The sequence below is a fragment of the Phocoena phocoena genome, chromosome 14 (assembly GCF_963924675.1).
Source record: "Phocoena phocoena chromosome 14, mPhoPho1.1, whole genome shotgun sequence".
Taxonomy (NCBI): domain Eukaryota; kingdom Metazoa; phylum Chordata; class Mammalia; order Artiodactyla; family Phocoenidae; genus Phocoena; species Phocoena phocoena.
The window spans coordinates 28,315,774-28,338,730 of record NC_089232.1 but is presented as its reverse complement, the minus strand read 5'-3'; the positions used below and the strand labels follow the sequence as shown (position 1 = coordinate 28,338,730).

General features: G+C 47.1%; 1 protein-coding gene across 4 annotated transcripts in view; it reads right to left on the bottom strand.

Moving 5' to 3' along the window:
* Positions 1–20,348, bottom strand: part of SFXN5 (sideroflexin 5) — a 113,710-nt gene extending 93,362 nt beyond the window's left edge. For 3 of the 4 annotated variants that reach the window (XM_065890915.1, XM_065890917.1, XM_065890918.1), the window contains exons 1-2: positions 20,247–20,348; positions 7,270–7,338 (exon numbers count right to left, since the gene is read on the bottom strand). In XM_065890915.1, the coding sequence (XP_065746987.1) occupies positions 7,270–7,338; positions 20,247–20,348 (171 nt within the window). The remainder of the gene's footprint in view (positions 1–7,269; positions 7,339–20,246) is intronic. The other variant, XM_065890916.1, reaches the window with a different exon arrangement.
* Between the last annotated feature and the right edge of the window lie 2,609 nt (positions 20,349–22,957).

The window sequence follows — 22,957 nt, the reverse complement described above, 5'->3', positions numbered from 1 at the left end:
AATGACTGAGACTGCTGGGGGGGAGAAGTGAAGGGTATGGTCAGGGTTAGGGATCCAGGTTCCAAAGCAGCAGGCCAGAGTCCCTCAATGATGATGCTGGTTTTACAGAATCCTGGGATTCCAAGAGGCCATGCATGCCCAGTTCACACAGGATGTGAGTGAGAATACCCCTGTGTGTGAATATTACAGAACCACGTAGGCATTCCTTTCTCTGAGACATTTGGGGCCCGAGCGGGAAGGGCATTTTGGCACCCAGGGTCACAGAGTGGGTGGGTGGCACCTAGGAACACCAAGTCCCCTCTCAATCCCAGCTCTGGGCCATTTCTATGAGACATGAACACAGAAGAGCCTCCTGTCCTCATGACAGTCGGTAACTAAGAGGGGTGGTCTCCCAGAGAAACCACAGCAACGCCTGCATCCTGAAAAGCTGATGCCTACTGGGGCCAGGCACCCCAGATAAGAAAGGGAAGGAGAAATTGCACACAGAGAAATTGCAGAGCATGTTTAGCCAAAGTGGTGCAATTGAAACATGGGCATCTCAAGCAGTCAGAAGTTTGGGAGTCTCAAAGCTTGCAGAACTTTAAAAAAAAAAAAAGGGTGGGGGGAGGGAAGGAGGAAGGAAGGAAGGGGAGTGTCAATGGTCGGGGAGAATGAATTGGCATTGGGGGCGGGGGGGCGGGGCCTGCAGATTACCTCCCGTCCTGCCCTGATCACTGAGTATTTGATTGCTCTCACCTGGGCCAGTCTTGCACCTGACAAGGGCAGGGCCGGGCGTGCTTACCTTGTCTGCAACCACAGCTTAAACCATTTCTTTGTGGCTCCCAAGCAGTGGGATTTGGGGGCCAAAGCTAATAATTTCTGTGCAGGCAGAGTCTCAAGCCCTTCTCTCATCTTCCCTCCCAGCGGTCCGGGGACCCACGGGGTTATCTGTGCTGAGATTGGTTCTTGGCTCACGCCAACCATGAGCTACCCTCTGGGAGGCCCAAGGGAAGGGGAAACCAGGGACACATGGGGAGAGCTCTGTTTCCCTGTGGCAGACCTCTGATCACCTTCAGGACACCGATGTGAGGTAAACCCATATAATTCTGGCAGCGTGACAGGTGGTACAGACCTTTAGAAAATAAATCTGTCCAGCTACCCCAAGAACTATAAAAACAATCATGGTCTCCAGCCTGGATACCCTACTCTTGGGAATTTTTTTCTAAAAATTAAATTTAGCAGAAATGAAAAATGATTTGCCAGAGACTATTTTTTGCAGGAAAGCAAAAATGGTAGGAAACAACCTACCTGTTAGACCTAAAAGTCTAACAGGGATGGTTATTTATACTATAAGACATGATTTCCCAAAATTATAAAGGCCTGGAAACTGATGATAAAAGCAAATAAAAAGTCTGTGTTCAATGTAATAAGTATGCCAAAAACGGATACAGATGGGCAAAAACCTGAAGTGTATAAGGGTACTGACATTTGGAAATTTTTAAATTAAAAATTCCATTAAAATTTTTAAAATTAGACTATCTGATGCTGTCTAGAATGCATTTAAGTGGACATCCTTACTTACTGCTACTGAGAGCTTAACTGATATAATCTTGGTACAGGTTGGTACAATTTACACGGCAATTTGGTAATATATATCAAAAGCCTTAAAATGCCTTTTATTCAGAAATTCTACTTTCAGGAATTTATCCAAAGGAAGTAAAGAGAAATATGAGGAGATTTACGTACAAAGGATATTTATTGCAATATTATTTATGATGGCAAAAGACTTGAAACTACCCAAATGGTCAATTGAGAAAATGATTAAGTTAGAGAACAGCCACATGATGGATTACTATACAGTTATTAAACACATTTTGAAACAACATTTGATGACAAGGAAAAATGCTCATGATATGCTACATGGAAAAAAACAATATGTATCATGTATACCTATATCACATATGATTTTAAATATATATATATGTATGTATACATATATATACATAATACACACACAGATCTTCCCTGACTCATGATGGGGTTCATCCCGAGAAATCTACTATAAGTGAAAATATCATCTCGAACCTGTGCCCCCTGCAGTGGAAGCACGGAGTCCTAACCACTGGACCACGAGGGAATTCCCGAAAATATCATATCTGAAGTTGAAAAAGCATTTAATACATCTAGCCCACCGAACATCATAGCTTAGCCTGGCCTACCTTACACATGCTCAGAACACTTACATTAGCCTACAGTTGGGAAAAATCATCTGACACAGAGGCTATTTTATAATGAAATGTTGACTATCTCATGCAATTCATTGAATACTGTAATAAAAGTGAAAAACAATGGTTGTGTGGGTACAGAATGGTTCTAAGTGTATCGGTGGTTTCGCCTCGTGATCACGTGGCTGACTGGGACCTGTGGCTTCCATGGCCCAACAACATGAGAGAGTATTGTACCCACTAGCCCAGGATATGATCAAAATTCACAATTCGAAGTATGATTTCTACTGAATGTGTATCGCTTTCATACCATCATAAAGTCCATCTTAAGTTGGGGACTGTCTGTACAGAGATAGAGTGAGATATAGATACATATATATCTATATCTATATACACATTATACAAACCATCCTAATTTTGTACATATACATATACCAGAATGTTAATTGTGATTATTTCTTGCAGGTGAGATGATGAGCAGTTTTTATTTTCTTCTTTAGACTTTAATATTTAGAGATTACTACCCACATCACATCAAGAGGCCCACCATATCAGCTGTTTTCATGGTTAGTGATGCTGCCTCGTAACCTGGTTAAAGGGGTGTCCTCCAAGCTCTCCACTGTAAAGGTACCTTTTCCCCTTAGTAATTGCTAAATAATATTTGGAGGTGATACTTACCTGAAAGCATAAGAATATCCTGTTTCCCAACAACTTTTACTCTATGAAAATAGCATCCATTAATGATCCTTGTCAAAATCAGTTATTTTGTTGAGGATTACCCAATGCTTATTTCCTTCTACATTTATTAGCTGACATTCTTCTGTGAATATGAGCTTCCCTCTTTCACAGTTTTAGTTTTACTATGGACTCATGGATTCTTATTATTATTATTCAATGTATTATAATCCATTGTTTTTCTTTTTCTTAATGTTCGAATTGTCCCAAATGTGGCTAGTGGGATGCAGCCACTTCCTGTTCCTGTGTCTCCATCAGCCTATGAACAATTTCTTACTTTCTGCAGCAAGTCTCTTTGCCTTGGGTGTGGATTTGGCCATCTCTCCAAGAAGCCCTGGGTCCTTTTTGTAAGTAATGGTATTTAGAAACCAAGATCTGAGTGCTAAGTGCGTTCATTGTTACTGGGGTATCCTGGACCTTTCAGTGAACACAGCCAGGAAGTTGAGAAATATAAATGTAAGTGTGTGTGTGTATGTGTGTGTGTGTGTGTAAATCATAAGTTCATATTGATACCTCCAATTCAAATACAACATCACATAGTTTTTGTCTTTTCCCCTACTCCATATTTGTATCTCCCTACTCCCATGGTGAGAACCCTGGTTCCCAACATCAGTATAACGATTTATTCTGTCCTACAATACACCCAAAATAGTTTCAGATTACTACACGAGTACTAATAATGAGTTGGTGTTATTAACACTGTTTCAGTTGGTTTTCTATGCCCTTCAGAATGATAATCTGCCAACCATTCATTCTCTCAAATAATTATTGAATTCAGAATAGCAAACCCCTTTCATCTTCAGTTCATAATTTAAAGTAACTTAGATGTCAGCTGGTATAGCCTTGCCCTTAGGGATCTAAATCTAATTCCATGACCTATGTGGAAGGACAAAGCTAGGGCTTCTGCCAGGTCCCGGTGGTTTCCTTCCTCAGGCCCAATCCTGCACACACGGCACCCTGGCAGTAGACCCACAGCCCCTCAAGATCCCTCCAAAGAATTTACTCTTGCTGGACTTTAGAAACCAGGCAGATTTTATGACAATATCACAGGAATGATGGTGGAGCGGACAGCAACTTTCACAAGCATGTATGAACAATCTCAAAAGGGCCCACAGACACTAGCCTTCCAGTTCATCGTGGTTACTCGCTCTCCTTCCCACTGTTTTTCCCTCTTGTTCCTTCTCTCTCCTCTCTTTGGGAGGATCAAAAAGCACAATTCTTCCTCCTCTGTCAAGCAGGCCAACCTCCCCCCTTTCTGAAGCCTTGCTCAAGACATTCTTAGAACAATGACAGCCTTCTTCCTAAGAGAAATTATGGTGAATAAAACTTGCTCCACCTCATTACACATACAAGGGTTGGAATCTTTTTAAAGCTTGGCCTGTTATAAATTGCAAACAAGTAGCTGCAAAACTCTCTCAAGATGAGTCTATCCATTGACTCAACTAATGCCCCTCAGAACCGGGTCACCAGAAGGCTCAAGCTGCCCAGGATCTTTCCACCTCAGGACACTCTGGCTTCCAGAGCCACCTCCTCACCTTCTCCACTCTCCTCCCATCCTCACAGATGAACAGGCCTGTCTAGATCTCCTCCCCCTGGGCAGCCACCACCCCACGCTCCCTCCCAGGACACCAGCCAAGGGCCCTGGGAGAGAAACAGTGCTTTGAAGACATAAGCCATGGTCTGTGGACTGAGCCCAGCAGAAGGGGGAACTGGCCCTCCTGGTAGCACCATAGTTTTGGGGGGAGGGGCTCAGGTAAGAGATTCTTTCCTCTTGGTGCCTCTAATTTCTCATTGTTTCCATGCAAGTGGCTTTGCTAAGCAACCTGCCTCGACTAGAACCAGGGAGGGCATGAAGGGCCCACTCATGGCCCTTCCAGATTTTTTAGGGCCTAGAAGATCTTCTGTGGGCAGAAAATTTCCAAAAGGCCAGCAAGTAGTATTGGAAACAGTTCCCAGCTGGGATGCAGGAGGGAGAGGTCTAGTTCTTTCCAGGAAGCCTATCAGAATCTTTGATAAGGGGAAGAAACATGTGAAATTTGAAAACTATTCTAAAATTTCTGTTGCACTGGTTATTTCCTAGTCAGTAAATAGTTAAGTTTCCTTGACATTTCAATTAATAGTAAAAAAAAAAAAAATGTATGAGATTTTTAAATTTACCGATGGGGAAATAGGGAAAAGATGGTTTAGTGATATACAAGAATGCTGGGACCTTTCAAAATGCAAGAGTTGAAGATAAAAATGTGGTACAGGAAGAGAGCAGTAAAATGAAATGGTCTGGGAATGAGAGAAGGGTGGACTGGAGAGGTGCCTGTGAACAGCGCAGGCGGCGTGCTGCTCTGCAGCTGCCCATCCATCCCCAAAGTCCCTGCCTGCTTCTGTTAATCAGGGGAGCCCTGAAGAACCTCCGGACCTCCCAAGGCTCCCTCCACCATCTCTCAACATGCCTCGAAGTCCACCCTTAATAAGCACTGGCCTTTACTGCCTCCTCCATCAAGCAGCTGGCATTTATGTCGGGATTTGTGTTGCAACTCTAGCTGTGCACCATTTGGGAGCTTTCAAGAAAGACACATAACCTAGGCTAGGTAAGTAGTTTCTCTAGTTGGGTGCTCTTCCAAATTTTTATGGAATCACTTTGATTACTCCTTAGGAGAATCTAGACAGGGCCCAGAAGTACAACAGCCTTGCCCTTAAGAGGCAGTACATCCAGAGGTAAGGTCAGCCAGTTAAATACTTGAGTCCTTCATCCTTCCTGAGATACAGGAGGAAATCACGTATCAGGGTAATTCCCACATTGCCTATTACTGGGCTGCTCTCCCAGGAACAATGGGAATGGTTCTAGGTCCAGGTACCTAGCAGGCCGTGTGCTTTTTTTCCCTCCAAGAGTTGAAGCAAGCCAATGCCCAGCACAGAGAAGATGAGCAGAGATGTGCTGTCTACTCAGGGGGCTATAACTCAGAGGCTCAATGACTTGCCTCAGGGTATGTGGGCCTTCTTCCAGCTGAGTGATCTTAGGGGGGGGTTCCCTAAACTTGAGTTACCTGAACAGGAACACAAAGGGTTCTGGAGACAAGCATACCTGCGTTCATACCCTGGCTCCATCACTGGCCAGCACCATGTGCATGAGACTTAACTTCTGTCTGTCTGTTTCCTCATCTGTAAAATGGAACTTAGAATAGAATCTACCTCATAGGGTTGCTTTGAGTTAATCTGACGCGCTTCTACATGTAAAGTGCTTAGGACACTGCCTTGCTCACAGAAAATGCTTAATAAATATGTGCTGCTTTACATGTGTATGCATTCCTGTACACATCTGTAAATACAATACAAAGGATATAAAGACACACTTCTTGGGATGGCTCAAATAAATCTGACAATACGTTTAAATTTGATAGTATCAAGGACTGGTGGAGCAACTAGAACACTGTAGATGAGAATGTAAAATGTACAGCAATTTTTAAATGACAGTTTGGCAGTTTCCTACGGAGTTAAACATTTACTTACCACACTTACCGTATGAGCCAGCAATCCGAGTCCTAGTTATTCACACAAGAGAAATGAAAGCATACGTCCACACAAAGAATGCTCAGAGCAACTTTATTGATACTAATCAGAAAATGGGAGCAGCCCAGGTGTTCATCAGCAAGTGGATGGATAAACAAATTCTGGAACCTCCTCTCAATGGAATGCTGCTCAGTGGTCAGGAGGGATGAAGTACTGATACATGCAACAACATAGATGAATCTCAAAAGCACCACGCTAAGGGAAAGAAGCCAGACACACAAGACTACATACTGTAGGATTTCACTTATATGACATTCTAGAAACAGCAAAACAGCAGGGACAGAAAACAGATGAATGGTTGCCAGGGGCTCAGCATGGGGTGTGGGAGATGGATTATAAACGGGCATGAGGAATGTGCTAGGGTGACAGATGCGTTCTACATCTTCATCATGGTGTGGACACGACTCAATATGTTTGTCAAAACTCATAGGATGGTTCACACATAAAAGGTAAACTATACCTTATACTCATCCTTACCTATCCGAGGAGGGAACTGTGTAGGGAGAGGGTATGAAGGATCCTTTTCTGTTCTACTTAAATGCATCTGAACTGCATGAACTTTTGTAATATAATCCATGTACTTGGTAATAATTTTATTGAAGTTTGAAATAATAATAATGACATATATCTACCTTGAAGGAATGTGGTGAGATTCAGATGAAATGAGATAATGTGTATAAGGCAAACACACAGATGACCTATGGACCTTCCAAAGTCACAAGGTATAAAGGCCAAGGGGTCTCCATCGAGAGTGACAGCCATGACTCACCTCAGTGACAAAGAGTGTGCGAGGGTCGATGATGTCCAAGAAGTGCCTGAAGCGACCGTAGAAGGATGTCTGGAGAAGGGGTGGGAGAGGAGACTGGATGAGTTTCTGTACTCCGTCCTCCAGACAATGGGGAACACTACCCACAGCTCATCCTTACTGCCAGTGTCCCACAGTCCCCAGGACTCCCCAAGCAGGTCAGGAACACCAATGAGGCCTTGCTTCTCAGTGACCTGAGGGCAGCTTTCCCAGGTCTGAGGGTTTTCTAAAGTCAACTCAGAAAAACCATTAAGACACTCAGTGACTGTCCCAATGTCTCTTCCACGTGCCTCCCATTCTGCTCCCAATGCCCTGAGATCTACGCCAAGCCTTTCAGCAGCTCCCAGGCACCACTGAGCATGCAGACTGGAGGGGAGGTGCCCAGCCCTCTCCCAGTCTCTCCTGCCCAGCACAGCCTCTCTGCTTTACTTAGGACCTTCGAGTGAGGTAGGGTCCCTCCCCAAAGTCCAGCACAGGCACTGCCCCCCAGGGAAAGCTCCCCACAGGTGGAACTCAAACACAGTGGTGCCCAGCTCGCAGCCCTCAGGCCTTCCTTCCCCCATAGCCCCATTGCTGCTGTGAGGCCCAGGACAAGGGGCCAGCTCCCCTATCCTTGCCCCAGAGCAGGGGCCTTGGAAAAGGAGGGCTTTGTGCTAAACAGGCCACAGGCATTAGAGCACAATGAAAAGAAACCAAGCAACGCTGCTGCTGGGCCTTCTGCCCTCAGGACAGGGCCAGCTTGGCAAAGCCAAGCTCAAGGGGAGGAGAGAGGGCACCGAGCTAGGGGACAAAGGGGAAAGCTGCAAACGCCGGGGGTTCATGCCTCACTACACTCAGGCTGTGTCCCAAATCCTCCCTGGAGCCCCACAGCTCTCCAGGCTCATCCTCCGCTCGGTGGAGGAAGAAGCCTCCACACTCTTTTCCCTTCTCACTGGGGCACCAGACCCTGCAGCCGATTTCCGCTCCTTCCGCTTCCCAATAAAGACCACAGAAGGACCCGGGTCACCAAAAGGTCCCCCGCACACACCAGGCCCCATGCCACCTTCATCTCTCTGCTCACCATGGCACCCCCTGCACGGAGCAGCCTTTCCACCCCCAGCCTTTCACAGACGCATCAAGCTTCCACACCATTCCTAACTAAAACAGTTGCTTCTCTAACCTCTTATAACTCAAATGGCCTAAGCTATTTCCCGATTTATACATGATGCTCAATCAGAGACGTTCAGAGGTGTGGTCAGGGGTATATGCTGAGGACACTCACTGCTGCATTATTTATAAAGGCAGATTGTTAAAATGACGATCCGTGTACATGATCGAACACTACACAGCCCTTTAAAATCATGTTTTCAGACAATGTTTATGACATGCAAAACTGCTTATGATTTGTGAAATGCATGTAAAATGCATGATTCCAACCTAATAGACAGGAGATAAATAGAGCTAGATGGATATTAAATGGATAGCAAAGAGACGGGATGACATCCACTAGAATAAACCAGGGTTCCTTAGAGAAGTGGCTGATTCCAGGGTTGGGGCAGGGAAGGTACACGATGAGACTGGCACATATTGTTGTGCTAGAAAGTAATGAAGTGCCACACCCCGAAATGATGGGGCATGTTCAGAGGACCAGCAAGAGGCACATAGACGTTGTGTGCCTCTGAGAGGTTCCCAATAGTGCTCACATAGTATTCTGAAGGGACTGAGTCTAATCGTGTGAAAACATCAGACAAACCCAAACTGAGGAGCATTCCATAAAATAACTGGCCTTGTCCACCAAATATGTCAATGTCGTAAAGACAAAGAAAGACTAAAGAACTGCCCCCACATTAAAGGAAACTAAAGAGACAAGACAACTGAATGCAATGCATGATTTTCAACTGAATCCTGGACTAGAGGGGGAAATGCGCTCAAGGACATTGCTGAGAAAACTGACGAAATTGGAATAGGATTATAGATTAATAAAAGTAGTGTACTCAAATTAAATTTCCTGAATAACTGTACTGTGGTTATTGCTACAGACTGAATATTAGCGTCCCCTCAAAATTCATATGTTAGGGCTTCCCTGGTGGCACAGTGGTTAAAAATCCACCTGCCAAGGCAGGGGACATGGGTTTGAGCCCTGGTCCAGGAAGATCCCACATGCCTTGGAGCAACAAAGCCTGTGTACCACAACTACTGAGCCTGCACTCTAGAGCCCGTGAGCCACAACTACTGAGCTCTTGTGCCACAACTACTGAAGCCCACATGCCTAGAGCCCGTGTTCCTCAACAAGAAAAGCCACAGCAATGAAAAGCTCACGCACCGCAATGAAGAGTAGCGCCCGCTAGCTGCAACTAGAGAAAAGCCTGCACAGCAACGAAGACCCAATGCAGCCAAAAATAAATAAATAAAAATAAAGTTCCCTTAAAAAAAAAAACTCATATGTTAAATCCTAAGTCCCTAGGTGATGGTATTTGGAGATGAGGCCTTTGGGAGCCCTCATGAATGGCATTAATGCTGTTATATTGACTCCAGAGAAATCCTTTGCCCCTTCCACCAAGTAAGAGCACAGTGAGCTGTCTATGACCAGGAATCACGCCCTCACCAGATACTGAATCTGCCAGTGCCTTAGTCATGGACTTCCCAGACTTCAGAACTGGGAGAAATTAATTTCTGTTGTTTATAAGGCACCCAGTCTATGGTATTTTTATTATAACAGCCCAAACAGACTAAGAGATGTAAGAGAATGTCCTTGTTCTTAAGGATACACTGAAGTATTAAGGGATAAATGAATATAATCTACTTTCAAATGGTTGAGAAAAAATAACATGTATAGGAACTTCCCTGGTGGTCCAGTGGATAAGACTCTGCGCTCCCAATGCAGGGGGCCCAGGTTCCATCCCTGGTCAGGGAACTAGTTCCCACATGCACGTCACAACTAAGAAGTCCACATGCCGCAACTAAAGATCCCACGTGCTGCAACTAAGACTCAGTGCAGCCAAAATAAATAAATATTAAAATAAATAACGTGTAAATATACAGGGTGGTAATAAAATCTGGAAATGTAGGCATTATTATTCTGTTTACAGATTGAAGATGTTCTTGGTAACATGTATATTTGCTATGTTTCTGGACTTTATGATCATCTGTAGACAAAGAATAATAAAGGAAATGTGACAAAATGTTAAAAACTAGTGGATCTAAGCAAAGGGTATATGGAATTTCTCTGTATTCTTCTTGCAACTTTTCTGTAAGACTGAAACTGTTTCAAAATTAGGATTTCAAAATCATATTATTTAAAAAGCTAGATGAAAATATATTAAAATGTTAACAGAGGTCGCCTCTCTGTAATAGGATTTTTATTTCCATATCTTTTATATTGCTTCTAAAATGAAAAAAAAATCAGTATTATGTATAATATAAATAATATTCTATTTTTTAAATATATATTTAAATTAAAATACAAACTGGTCTATTACTCGATTATAAGCTCCTGAAGGATGTGGGCTATTGGATATTCTTTCTGTATTATCTTCCTTGGCTCCTGGTCTTGTGTTACACACCTAGAAGAGGCTCCACAAACACACTGGCCACAGGAATGAATGAGTGGGCCGGTGAACAGCCAATGCCCTGGAGGCTTCCTGGAGTGATGGAGGCCCAGCTGAGCTTTGAAGGGAGGGTAGGATTTGAAAGGGACAAGAGTATGGCAGTTAGCAGCCCAAGGAGGGAAGAGGATCAGCAGGGGCAGAGGTGAGGGCCTGAAGGAGAACGGCCTGAGGGAAGCAGCTTCTTGAAGATGATCCAGTGCAAACATCCAGCCTCGGACTTGCCCTGTGGTCTGTCACTGCCTTCATCCTGTCCCGGCCCTGCTAGCCCTCTCGTATTACTCTCCACCACTGCCACTGGGAGAGAGTCCTAAGTAAAACATTCTGCTCCATTGATACCTACAAACCCATACTGAACTAGCTGAGGGAACACCACGACGAACAAGCCCGCAAGGAGCCGAGACCATCAAGAGAGACAAACAAGTAAACAGATAACTATAAAACACTGTGATCCCTAGGGCTTCCCTGGTGGCGCAGTGGTTGAGAATCTGCCTGCCAATGCAGGGGACATGGGTTCGAGCCCTGGTCTGGGAGGATCCCACATGCCGCGGAGCAACTAGGCCCGTGAGCCACAACTACTGAGCCTGCGCGTCTGGAGCCTGTGCTCCGCAACGAGAGGCCGCCATAGTGAGGCCCGCACACCGCGATGAAGAATGGCCCCCGCTTGCCACAACTAGAGAAAGCCCTCGCACAGAAACGAAGATGCAACACAGCAAAAATAAATTAATTAATTAATAAACTCCTACCCTCAACATCTTCTAAAAAAACTAACAAACAAACAAAAAAAACCAACACTGTGATCCCTGCCTAAATGAGGCATCATTATGGGCACAGGAGACACAGTTTATTCCTCCCTAGTGAGTCAGGAAGCTTCCCAGAGGAGCTGGGATGAGTGGATGGATGAGTTTACCTAGCAGAGAAGGGTATCAGCAAGAGCTCAAAGGTATGCAGGCTCGGGTCAGAAACTACACCAGGCCCCTGTGGTTTTTTCAGTCATTCACCAAATAGCTATTGAAGACCTACTGTGTGCCTAAGACTGTGCTAGGTCCTGGGAGTAGAGCAAGGTTAACTGACTAGGGGAATGAGGAATAACACAGTCATGGTAATGCCTAGATCTCTAGTCAGACACTAATGCTTATTAACCAGGATAAGGAAAGCAAGAAGCATACTGATTTAGTGGAGAGGAAGATAACAGTTCTGGATTGGCCACGTAAACTTGTGATACTTAAAGGGCCTTCCAGATGTAACCTCTCAACAAACACTTAAACATATAGGCCTGAGATTCAAGAAAGGGGTTCTGAGTTGGAAATGCTAGGCATACATGTCCTAACCCAATCAGACTAACCTCCCCCACGACCCTGGGAAAAAGTCAGGCTTACTGACTCACTGCAATGAGGGAGGCCACAAAGTAGAGGAACTATAAGGCATTTTGTCAAACAAAGGGAAAAAATTGAGTTAGTGCAGAATTCTGGGGAAAGGTAGAGTAAAATTTAAATGAAGCAGTACATTAACAGGCTGGAAGCAAACAGGGCTGTGGGGAAGGGGGTCCACATAGGTCTGGACTGAGAAGTAGACATAGGGTTGTTTTTTTTTTTTTGAAAACTATAAAGTTAAAGCTCCTTATTTGAAGCTCTGCACTTGCGTTGATTCTCTGAGTCAAAGTGCCATAGGCCCACCAATCAAAAGGGGGATGTGTCATTCCTAATGTCACCTGGTTCTACAAGGATTGAGCCATTAGCCACTGCAGTCTCTAACCTTCAAGACACCCTGAAAGGAGTTCAGGGCAGAGTTCAGGGCAGAGATCAGGAAGGAGGCTCTCTGTGCTCTGGGAAAATTGGCAGAACAGGCCTTCAGAGTTAAATATTTTCAGGACAAATCTTTTATGAACATGGATTCTTGCATCTTCCCATACTTAGAAAAGCACTAAAACCATTAACTGAGATATCTGTTCCTCATGCGTGGCAGCAACCTTCTCCTGAGATGTGTGCTTGATTACAAGTACCCTTCGCCAAAATCATATACATGCTGACCTCCCCCTTTACCTCTTCAGAGCAGTTTCTCAGAGCTCTGTGAGAGGGTGTCTTCCAGACTATAGTCCTCAGTAAGACACTAAATAAACTCAACTCACAGTTCTTATGTTCTGTGTTTTTGTGGGGGGCTTTTGTTTGTTTTTGTTTTTGTCTTTTACATCTTTATTGGAGTATAATTGCTTTACAATGGTGTGTTAGTTTCTGCTTTATAACAAAGTGAATCAGTTATACATAAACATATGTTCCCATATCTCTTCCCTCTTGTGTCTCCCTCCCTCCCACCCTCCCTATCCCACCCCTCTAGGTGGTCACAAAGCACGGAGCTGATCTCCCCGTGCTATGCGGCCGCTTCCCACTAGCTATCTATTTTACGTTTGGTAGTGTATATATGTCTATGCCACTCTCTCACTTTGTCACAGCTTACCCTTCCCCCTCCCCATATCCTCAAGTCCATTCTCTAGTAGGTCTGTGTCTCATAGTTTTGGAAGTTTTAGCCACAGCAATCAGAGAAGAAAAGGAAATAAAAGGAATCCAAATCGGAAAAGAAATAAAGCTGTCACTGTTTGCAGATGACATGATACTCTACATAGAGAATCCTAAAGATGTTACCAGAAAACTACTAGAGCTAATCAATGAATTTGGTAAAGTAGCAGGATACAAAATTAATGCACAGAAATCTCTGGCATTCCTATACACTAATGATGAAAAATCTGAAAGTGAAATTAAGAAAACACTCCCATTTACCACTGCAACAAAAAGAATAAAATATCTAGGAATAAACCTACCTAAGGAGACAAAAGACCTGTATGCAGAAAATTATAAGACACTGATGAAAGAAATTAAAGATGATACAAATATATGGAGAGATATACCATGTTCTTGGATTGGAAGAATCAACACTGTGAAAATGACTCTACTACCCAAAGCAATCTACAGATTCAATGTAATCCCTATCAAACTACCAGTGGCATTTTTCACAGAACTAGAACAAAAGAATCAACGTTGTGTTTGTTTTTTTCTAAGTCGACACTACTGATACATTTTAAACAGCAAAGTTTCTGGCAATCTATGACCTTGGAGAATGTGATTTCTCAGTGAGTATGAAAGAGTGGCTCCCCAAAGAAGGAGGTGGCTGGGATACCTCAGGGCTGAGCAGGCCCTAGTCAGAAGCACTCTTCTTTATAGCTGCCTTTATGTGTCTGTCCTCCCAGCCTGATGTAGGACACAGCAGGGAAGGTTTCTATCTTCTCGGCCTAATTAGTTTTTATTACTTTCTCAATAGTTTAATATGTATGACTTTTTTTGCCCTCCAAAATTCAGACCCCACTTTTACCCCATCAGATAATCAGTGGATGTCTTTCCTTCCTTTTTTTTTAAAGTTTATTTATTTATTTATTTATTGCGGTACGCGGGCCTCTCACTGCTTTGGCCTCTCCCGTTGCGGAGCACAGGCTCCGGACGCGCAGGCCCAGCGGCCATGGCTCACGGGCCCAGCTGCTCCGCGGCATGTGGGATCTTCCTGGACCAGGGCACGAACCCGTGTCCCCTGCATCGGCAGGCGGACTCTCAACCACTGCACCACCAGGGAAGCCCCTTTCCTTCCCTTTTGCTTCACTGGAAAAATGAGTCAGCCAAGTAATTCCTTCCGTTTCCCTTCACAAGAAAGGTGAGTCAGCTAATTCTCAGCAGGGGCTCGAGGCCTGCTGCCTTCCTAACTCTAGGGCCTGGCCCAGGAGAGCAGAGCCAGAGAGCTGCCTCGGGAGCAGCAGCTGTGGGCAAAGGCCTGAGAAGAAACTAACAGCCCGCCTGCACCCAGACCTCTAAATCACTGAACCTGCAGCCCAAAGGCGGAAAGGCTGGACCAGCTCAGTAGTGTTCAACCAGGCTACACACTGAATCACCTGGGTTTTCTAAAATCCAGGCTGTACACCCAGGGATTCGAATGCTATTGGCCTGGTGTGGGCTCCAGGCATCGGTGTCTGTTTAGAAACCTGCCCAGGTGATTACTGTGCAGCAGGGGTTGAGAGCCACTGGACTGGAAGGTGTTGACCGTGTCCACAGCACAAACAAGCCGCAGGACCAACCCTGGGAAACAGTCACTCTCTAGCCTATAGAACGTAAATGTATAACTACCTGCCAGGCATTTTCACTTTAGAACTTATTTCAGGCAAACTATATGAGAAGCTTCCCCATTGCCTCCTGACTCTCAGCCCACACAAACCTCTCCATCTTGAAGTGAAGAGTGCGTTTTCCTGCCCACAAGCTCCCTGGACCCCAGAGGGAGCCCTATGCAACCCACCTGCTCTGCTACCGTAGGCCTTGGTGGATTTTGGACCCAGGACACACACAGCACACCCATACCCCCAGTCGTCATAGCAGATAAGTGAGACTTCAGAAGAAACAAGGAAGTTTAAAAAATAAATAAATAAAGCAAACTTATTTCTGGATAGACTGAATCACAAATGGGAAGAATCATGTGTGTTTCTTTCCTGTCCTGGGGCCCCAAATTGCCAAAAACGATGTCAGGACTGAAGGAAGAAAAGAGTGGGTTCAGGAAAGGAAATGAGCAGAAAAGGAGGAGGAAAGGGAGCAGTCAGTTCACAGAGCTCCCCCAGGCACTCCTGCCATCTTCCCTTCACCTGGCAATATGGGGCAGTGGTTAAAAGTATGGACTTAAGGGTTTCCCTGGTGGCGAAGTGGGAGAGTCCGCCCGCCAATGCAGGGGACGCGGGTTTGTGCCCTGGTCCAGGAGGATCCCACATGCCGCGGAGCGGCTGGGCCCGTGAGCCGTGGCCGCTGAGCCTGCGCATCCGGAGCCTGTGCTCCGCAACGGGAGAGGCCACAACAGTGAGAGGCCCGCATACCGCAAAAAAAAAAAAAAAAAAAAAAAGTATGGACTTGAAGTTTACAGGAACAACAGGGGACAGAGGAACATCTTAACTTATACCACAGAGATACCTTCAGTCACATTCAGAATAGGGAAATTGTACAGGACAAACAACGCAGTTTCTTCAACAAATAGAAAGAAAGAAAGAGGGAAGAACCAATAGATCAGAAGAGATGAAAGGAACCTATCAGTCAAATATGATGTGTGGGCCTTGTGGGATCCTGAATGAAACAAATCAATTATTTTTAAAATGATGTGACAATCAGGGAAATGTGAATAGTGCAATGGACTGAATGCTTGTCCCCACCCCACCCCCAAAGTCATATGTTGAAATCCTAACCTCCAAGGTGACTGTTTTAGGAATTGGGGTCTTTGGGAAGTGATGAGGTTACCCTAATGATTAGGACTAGTGCCCTTATAAAAAGAGACCCCGGAAAGATCCCTCCTCCCTTCTGCCATGGGAGATTACAGCTAGAAGATGTTATCTATGAAAAAGAAAGCTGACTCTCATCAGACAGTGGATCTGTCAGTGCCTTGATCTTGGACTTCCAGCTTCGAGAACTGTGAAAAACAAATTTCTGTTGTTTATATGCTACCCAATCTGTGGTATTTGGTTACAGCACCCCAAACAGACTAAGACAAATAATGACTGGTTTGATGATATTAAGAAATAATTATTTTAGGTGTGTTAGTGGTATGATGGTTATGTTAAAACTAATCAAAAAACCCTCTGATACCATGTGAAAAAGAAGGCACTTCACCTCTGTGACATTCTCCCCCTAAAACCCATAACCATCTAACCATGAGAAAGACACTAGACAAACCCAAGTTGAGGGACCTTCTATAAAATATCTGACCAGTACTTCTCAGAACTGTCAAGGTCATCAAACACAACGTAAGTCTGAGAAACTGTCATAGATCCGAGGGGAGACTGAGGAAACATGACGACCAAATGGAATGTGGGATCCTGGAACAGAAAGATAACATTAGTGTAAAAGATAGTGAAATCCAACAAAGTCTGGAGTGTAGTTAATAGTAATGTTCCAATGTTGGTTTCTTAGTTCTAACAAATGTACCGTGGTAATCTGAGATGATGACATTAGGGGAAACTTGGGTGAAGGTTATACAGGAATTCTGCTACTTGACTTCTGTACACACAAAATTATTTCAAAAAATTTAAAGTTTATTTAGAAAAGCTAACCAAAAAAGTCTTTACTTTTGAGAGATACCTACAGCACATACAATGAAATAATGGGCTTTGCTTTAAAATAATTCATTGGTTGGGGTGGGGGCATATAGGTGAAATGAGGTGGGCCTCACACTGGCAACTGTTGAAACTGAGTGACGGGTGCACAGGAGTTCATTGTCAATTGCCTCCACTTTTGCGTGTTTGAAAGCCTGCATAATAAAAAAAGTTGACAATAAACAGACAAACGTAGACTCTGGAGCCCGACTGCCTAGGAAGTAACTGAATCTGTTTGTGTGCCGGTCTTCTCACCTATAATACATGGGATAACTGTACCTGTCTCACACGGTCGTTATGAAAATCAAATAGGTCAATGCACAAAAAGGTTAGAACGATGCTTGGCTAGCATTATCATCTTATGGGGAGAAAGACGGTAACAGACCAAAGCCCATCGAGGCAAGCTATCTTTCTCCACCCTCTGACACTGCTCAGTGGCCCTCGTCCCCCTACCCTCTTCACAGAGGGATCCTTGAGGAATGAAAGGAAGAAGGGTTCTGGGGGGACTCCAGGGAGTAAGGAAAGATCCTGCCTAGTCTTGCAGAAAGCAGTGATACTGGTTGGGGGTTGAGAGTGGTGTCCCTGGATTGGGCTCTGGGACTGAGCCCTGGATTATGAACCATTCAGGGTTCAAGGGGCTGAAAGTAGCCAGTGTGGTGGGAGGCAGGATTCAAGGGGATGCGTGGGGTTTCCACTGGAGCAAGAAGAGGCCGGCAGGGGTGGGCTATGCAGGCCTTTGGGGCCTTCCAAACAGAGGTCTTTATCTCAGAAGCAGGGGAAGCCACCGGAAGGTGTTTAAGAACATATGTGTTGGGCGAGAGGGTGGGGCGTCACCTGATCAGACCTGCATTGTTGGGACTCTGCCATGCGGAAAAGGAAGGGATTGGAAGGGGGCCAGAGAGCAAGTAGGGAGCCCTGTTAGGAGGCTTCTGCAGTGGCTCAGGAGATAGATGATGGGGGCTCAGTCTAGGATTCCAGCAGTGGAGATAAGTGGATTTGAGAGCTATCTGAGATGAGAACCCTGGGCCTCTGGTTGCATTTAGAGGGTGAAGGAGAGGAAGGCAAGTATACAGGTGACTCCCAGTTTCTTGAGAGTCATCTGGGCGGCAGGGTGGGCTGCTTGCACAACCAGGGAATCGTGTGGAGGAGCAGATCTGGAGGAAAGGGAAGTTCCTTAACATGAATGAATATCACACTCACTGTGCTTTATGCAGGTCACTATGCTTGGGGAGAGGTGCTTCAAAAGCAAATACAACAAACACTAGCTGCCCTCAGGAGTGGTGCCAAAAAGAGGTACCAGCAATGGCTGCCTGAACAGTAGCCTCAAATGTGCATTTATGGCTCCAGCGGTGATCACAGCAAAGGGCTCAGTCATTAAAGCCACTAGGAGGTTCTCAAATATCTGTTGTGTGACTGAATGTCCCAGGACAGGTACTGGGAAAAAATGAACCCACAAATCTTTACTCAGCACATTACTATGTGCCAAGCCCCACCTCAGGGTAGGATGGAGACAAGGGAAGAGCAAGATCAGCCCCTCCTCTCAAAAGGTGTTCACAAGTGTCGAGGAGACCAAGTAATCACACAGAGAACCACAGGGCAGACTGTTGTAAAGGCTGACCTTTGAGGATCCCACTTGCGGTGGCCAAAGAGGCAGGCAGGAGGGAGTCTGAGACCTGGGCCCACCAGGGGGTAAGGGGAAGAAGGGAGGAAGTGTTTAGGGGAGGAGGCCAGCCTGAGTCTTGAAGGACTAGTACAACAGAATGTGTGTGGAGGGCGGAGAAGGGGGTCAGCTAATGAAGTGTCACTCAAGTCCAGGCAGAGGAACCCCTGACAGGCAGTTCCAGGTGGCACCCTGCACTGACAGGATGACACCAGTCTCGCCTCAGATACCTACATGCTGAGATGGTTTATTTTTTAAAGGAATTAAAGTCCTGTTTAAAAACAGTGGGGACATTTTCTCAAAAGGCTCATAAGCGCAACTCCTTAATATCAGCAAAGCTCAGTGCACCACTTTGCTGGAACGAGTCCCTCTCCCACCATCATGAAAACAACCAACCAATCAACCACTGCACCGACCTTTGTACAATTTCCTTTCTTCCTGCAAACTTCTTTCCGTCCGCCTCCACTGCCCCCCACCCCCGGCAAGCCTGGTTCACTTCAGCTGAGTCTCTTTGCCCCTTTTCCTAACCAAGTCCATTTCCTCATCGCTGGAGGCAGCGGGGACCCGGGAATGCGGCGTGGGAACGGCCCTTCCCAGCCTCCAGCCCGGGCCGCACGTCCCGGCTGCGGACCCTATCCCCGTCTCCTGGGCCGAGGGCGAGTTAGAGACGCCCTGTCTGGGGTTCCGAAGGAAAAGGACTACTGTCACAGTGCCCCGAAGAACCATATCGGGTCGGACAGAGAAGAGCGCTCCGTGGAGGTCGCAGCGGGGTAGGGGGTTGGGGCAGGCTCCCGGGGAAGCGGACCCTCCGAGCGGCCGGCGGTCCCCTGGGATGACACAGCGTTTCCTCCGCACCCCGGCTCTCCCCGAACGTCCTCGCTCCATCTCCGGCAGGGCACCAGCCGGCCGACTCGCTACGTCAGTGAATCCCCCGCCGGAGGGGAGAGGGGTCGCCGGGCGGCGGGTACCCCTCGGCTCGCGGCCCTCACCCATCCCCACCGCGGACCCTGATTGGGGTGGAGGGCTGGGAGCGGGGCCGCGGGGCACGGATGCTGCCCAGAGGCTCCGCGGGCAGCTCGGAAAGAATGTCTGTCGGTCACCACCTGGGGAATAAGTTAGAAGGCATCTCGGCCACACCAACTTCTCACCCAGGGCCGGACTCGAACTTTCCGCCTGAAGCGGACGGCTGCCCTGCCCAAGAGACCCTGCAGAAGCGGCTCAGACCCGGGAGCTCGGATCCCGGGCCGCGGCGGGCAGTGGCCAATCACAGAGAGCCTCGGGCAGGAAGGACGGGAGGGCACGGGCGGATGGGGAGTGACGGCGCCGATGGCCAATAGGGAGCCAAGGTGGGAGCCCTCGCCCACCCCGCTGACCAATGGGAAAAAGGCGACTGTGGCCGAGGTTCCCCCAGGCAGTAGCTGCAGGCTCCCTGGTGGCCGCGGGTCGGAGACCCTAGGGCTAAAGAGGATTTTGGAGAGGAGTTTGCTCGCCCTCCCTATGCTGCCCACCGACCCTCAAGCCACAGCCCGGTCCTCACCTGCTGGAAGCGGGGTTTGCCCAGCTGGAAAGGCGGTGCATCGGTCGAGGCGTTAGCGGCACTAGCCGCCGCCGCCGATGCTGTAGTCGCTGTATCCGCCATGGCCACTGACGCCCGCAATCTCCGGCCCTTTTAAAATGTCCCTCCTCGGCCCCCGCCACAGCTGCCTCTCCCGATTGGCCGTAAGCAACCGCAGCAAGCCGGAGGCGCAAGGGGTTGTGGGGAGTGTAGTTTTTCTTGTCACGGAGCTTGACAACCCTAGACTGCGGAGAGTTGCACCGACTCAGACCGGGTCTCGGTTCCCGCCGCTAATTTTGCAGGCGTCGGCAGTCCGGGAGGAGTGTGCGTGTACGACTCTTAAGGTCTCGATAGGGGGCCATCGAGCGACCCCTCGCTGGTTACCTGCCCCTAGAAGTTTGAGTTGCTGCGGTGGGCGTCGCTCCTGGAGCTGCAGCCCAGAAGAGTCCTACTGAAGTGGGTCCGACCCTTGCACCAGATGGGCAAGGACTCCAGACAGTAGGGTAATCCCGGAAAACTTTGTACAAAGAATTGCCCTGCAGAATCTTCATGCAGTTCCTTCCGTCGCCACCCTGCCCCTCGTCCTTTGCTCTCCAACTCAGTTCCTGGCGCATGCTGGGCGCTTGCCGCGCCATTGACCCAAAAGACCTTAACTTTTTAATCTTAGCCTGATGCTGACTCTTTCTGGTCTCAGCCTAAATATTGCATTTGCCAATCCTCGCCCTGCTTCCGCAAAATCCACTACATATTCCTATAGCAGCCAGCACTTTCCTTTCGCAAGCCCTTGCAATTTATAATTATTTGTGGTTTTGACTATCTGCCTTTCCTACTGTGAGGTCCAGAGAGCAGTTGTGACTTTTGGATTCATTGCTAAGTCCTTAGTGCTAGCTGAGAGGGCTCACAGCAGAAACTCAAGTATTTGTTGCTCTACGAGTTAAACAGCAAGGACTTAAGAGCCTTGGCAGCCTTCACTTCCTCTGGCCAACCGGAGATCTCCCCTGGGCCCAGTTCCTGGGCTGGAAGAGAACTGGGGTGGGGGGAGGGGAAGGGGGTTGCAGAAGTGCTTAACAAGCACCAGCTACAAGGACTTTAGGTAAGGGGGGAAGTACTGCAGATTGTAGAGCAAGGCACTAGCAGGGATAATAAACACCCATGCAGATTAGAGTAGCAGATTCCTAGCTGAAATATCTGGTCAGTGAGCCAGACTGGGGGGAAGGGCTACGGGAATGACTGAGGGACAGCTGCCTGTTTTGCCCAAGAGGACAGTAGAAATGTTTGGTTTTTGACCTTAGGAAACTAAACACCCCCCCACCCCTCCCCCCACGCCCGCACTTTGAATCTCCTTAGGTTTATGGTGAAGTGCTGGGTTGGCTCATGCCTTCTGGACACTGCATGATCTGTAGCAGTCAGTTCCTCTTCCATGTCGAACCACAAGAAATGGACTTTTCCTAGCTGGAGAAAGTCTAGCTGGCCGTGAAGAAACCATTTGTATCTTGGATTTGTATCTCATCTTTCCCTACTAGACTAAGTGGCTTGAGAGTAGGAATCAAGTCTTTTAAAATCCCTCTGTATGCCCCACATCACTCGGTACACGTGGGTTTCCCGGGAATGAGAAAAGACAGAGCCCGGCCGGGTCAGCAACACTGTGCTGCTGCCCCTGAGGTTAGGGCAGGGGCGGTTATCATCCGAGAACCGCATCATCTTGATTTAAGGCTGCTTTCTCCCCCAGGGAAGCCTCCTTCATACACTTATCAAAACAGTAACACAACAGAGCCACCTGCAGTATGTTAATTTTTTATTCTTCATAAAGTGCTCAAAACATAAAGAACAAGCTCTTTATAAACAGGCGTTACAACTAGGAAGACAAACAGCAAAGCAGAACTGTGCCTGCTCCCTGCCCACCCCACCTGCAGCTCTCCTCCAAGTTATGGCTAGGAGCAAAAACAGCCACAAGAACCCCGGGCTTCAGCTCAAAACTCTTCTGAAGACATCCCTGCCCTGGGCATTTTGGAGGCCCATAATCAAGGGCGAGTGGAAGACCAGGATCAGGACTGAGACTGAATAGAGCCCAGAGGAACACCTAGTGGAGGAGTGATCCCCTTCCTCCTGAAGAGACACCCATCCAACCCCCAATGACCCTCCCAAAACATGATCAAAGTCTTGAGCACCTGTGAACACTCCTCAGCTCTGACGAGTGATTCTTAAGGTAGATAACATGACAGGGGCTTTCCCCCATGTGTGGGACTCCTCAGCTTCATCCTGGCAAAAGGAAGACATGACCCAGAGAGCACATCCCTTTCCACGGCTGTCTGAGTGACCCCACAGGCCGTCTCATGAAGAAGAGGTAGTCACAGAGGAGCTCTCACCTTCTCGGTGGGCCAAAAGCATCCCCCTTCAGCACCTCCTCACCCCACAATGCTAAGGCAGAGTACCCCCAGCCACCAAAGAGTCCCTGCAGATACCATGGGCAAGTCTGTCGTGTTTTCTGCAAGCAAACCAGGGGCCGGGCCAAAGGACAGACACTTTGTTTCAAAGTGCACTGCAGCCAAGACAGGCAAGGACATGGAGCAGACCCCTCTGGTCTGGTCAGCAGCTAGTGGGTGAATGGGAGGGCAAGAAAGGCTTTTTCCTAAGTATAGGCAGAGGGGGACCTCCCACTCCCAGAATGTAGTTTTTATCCTAGGACCCTCCTC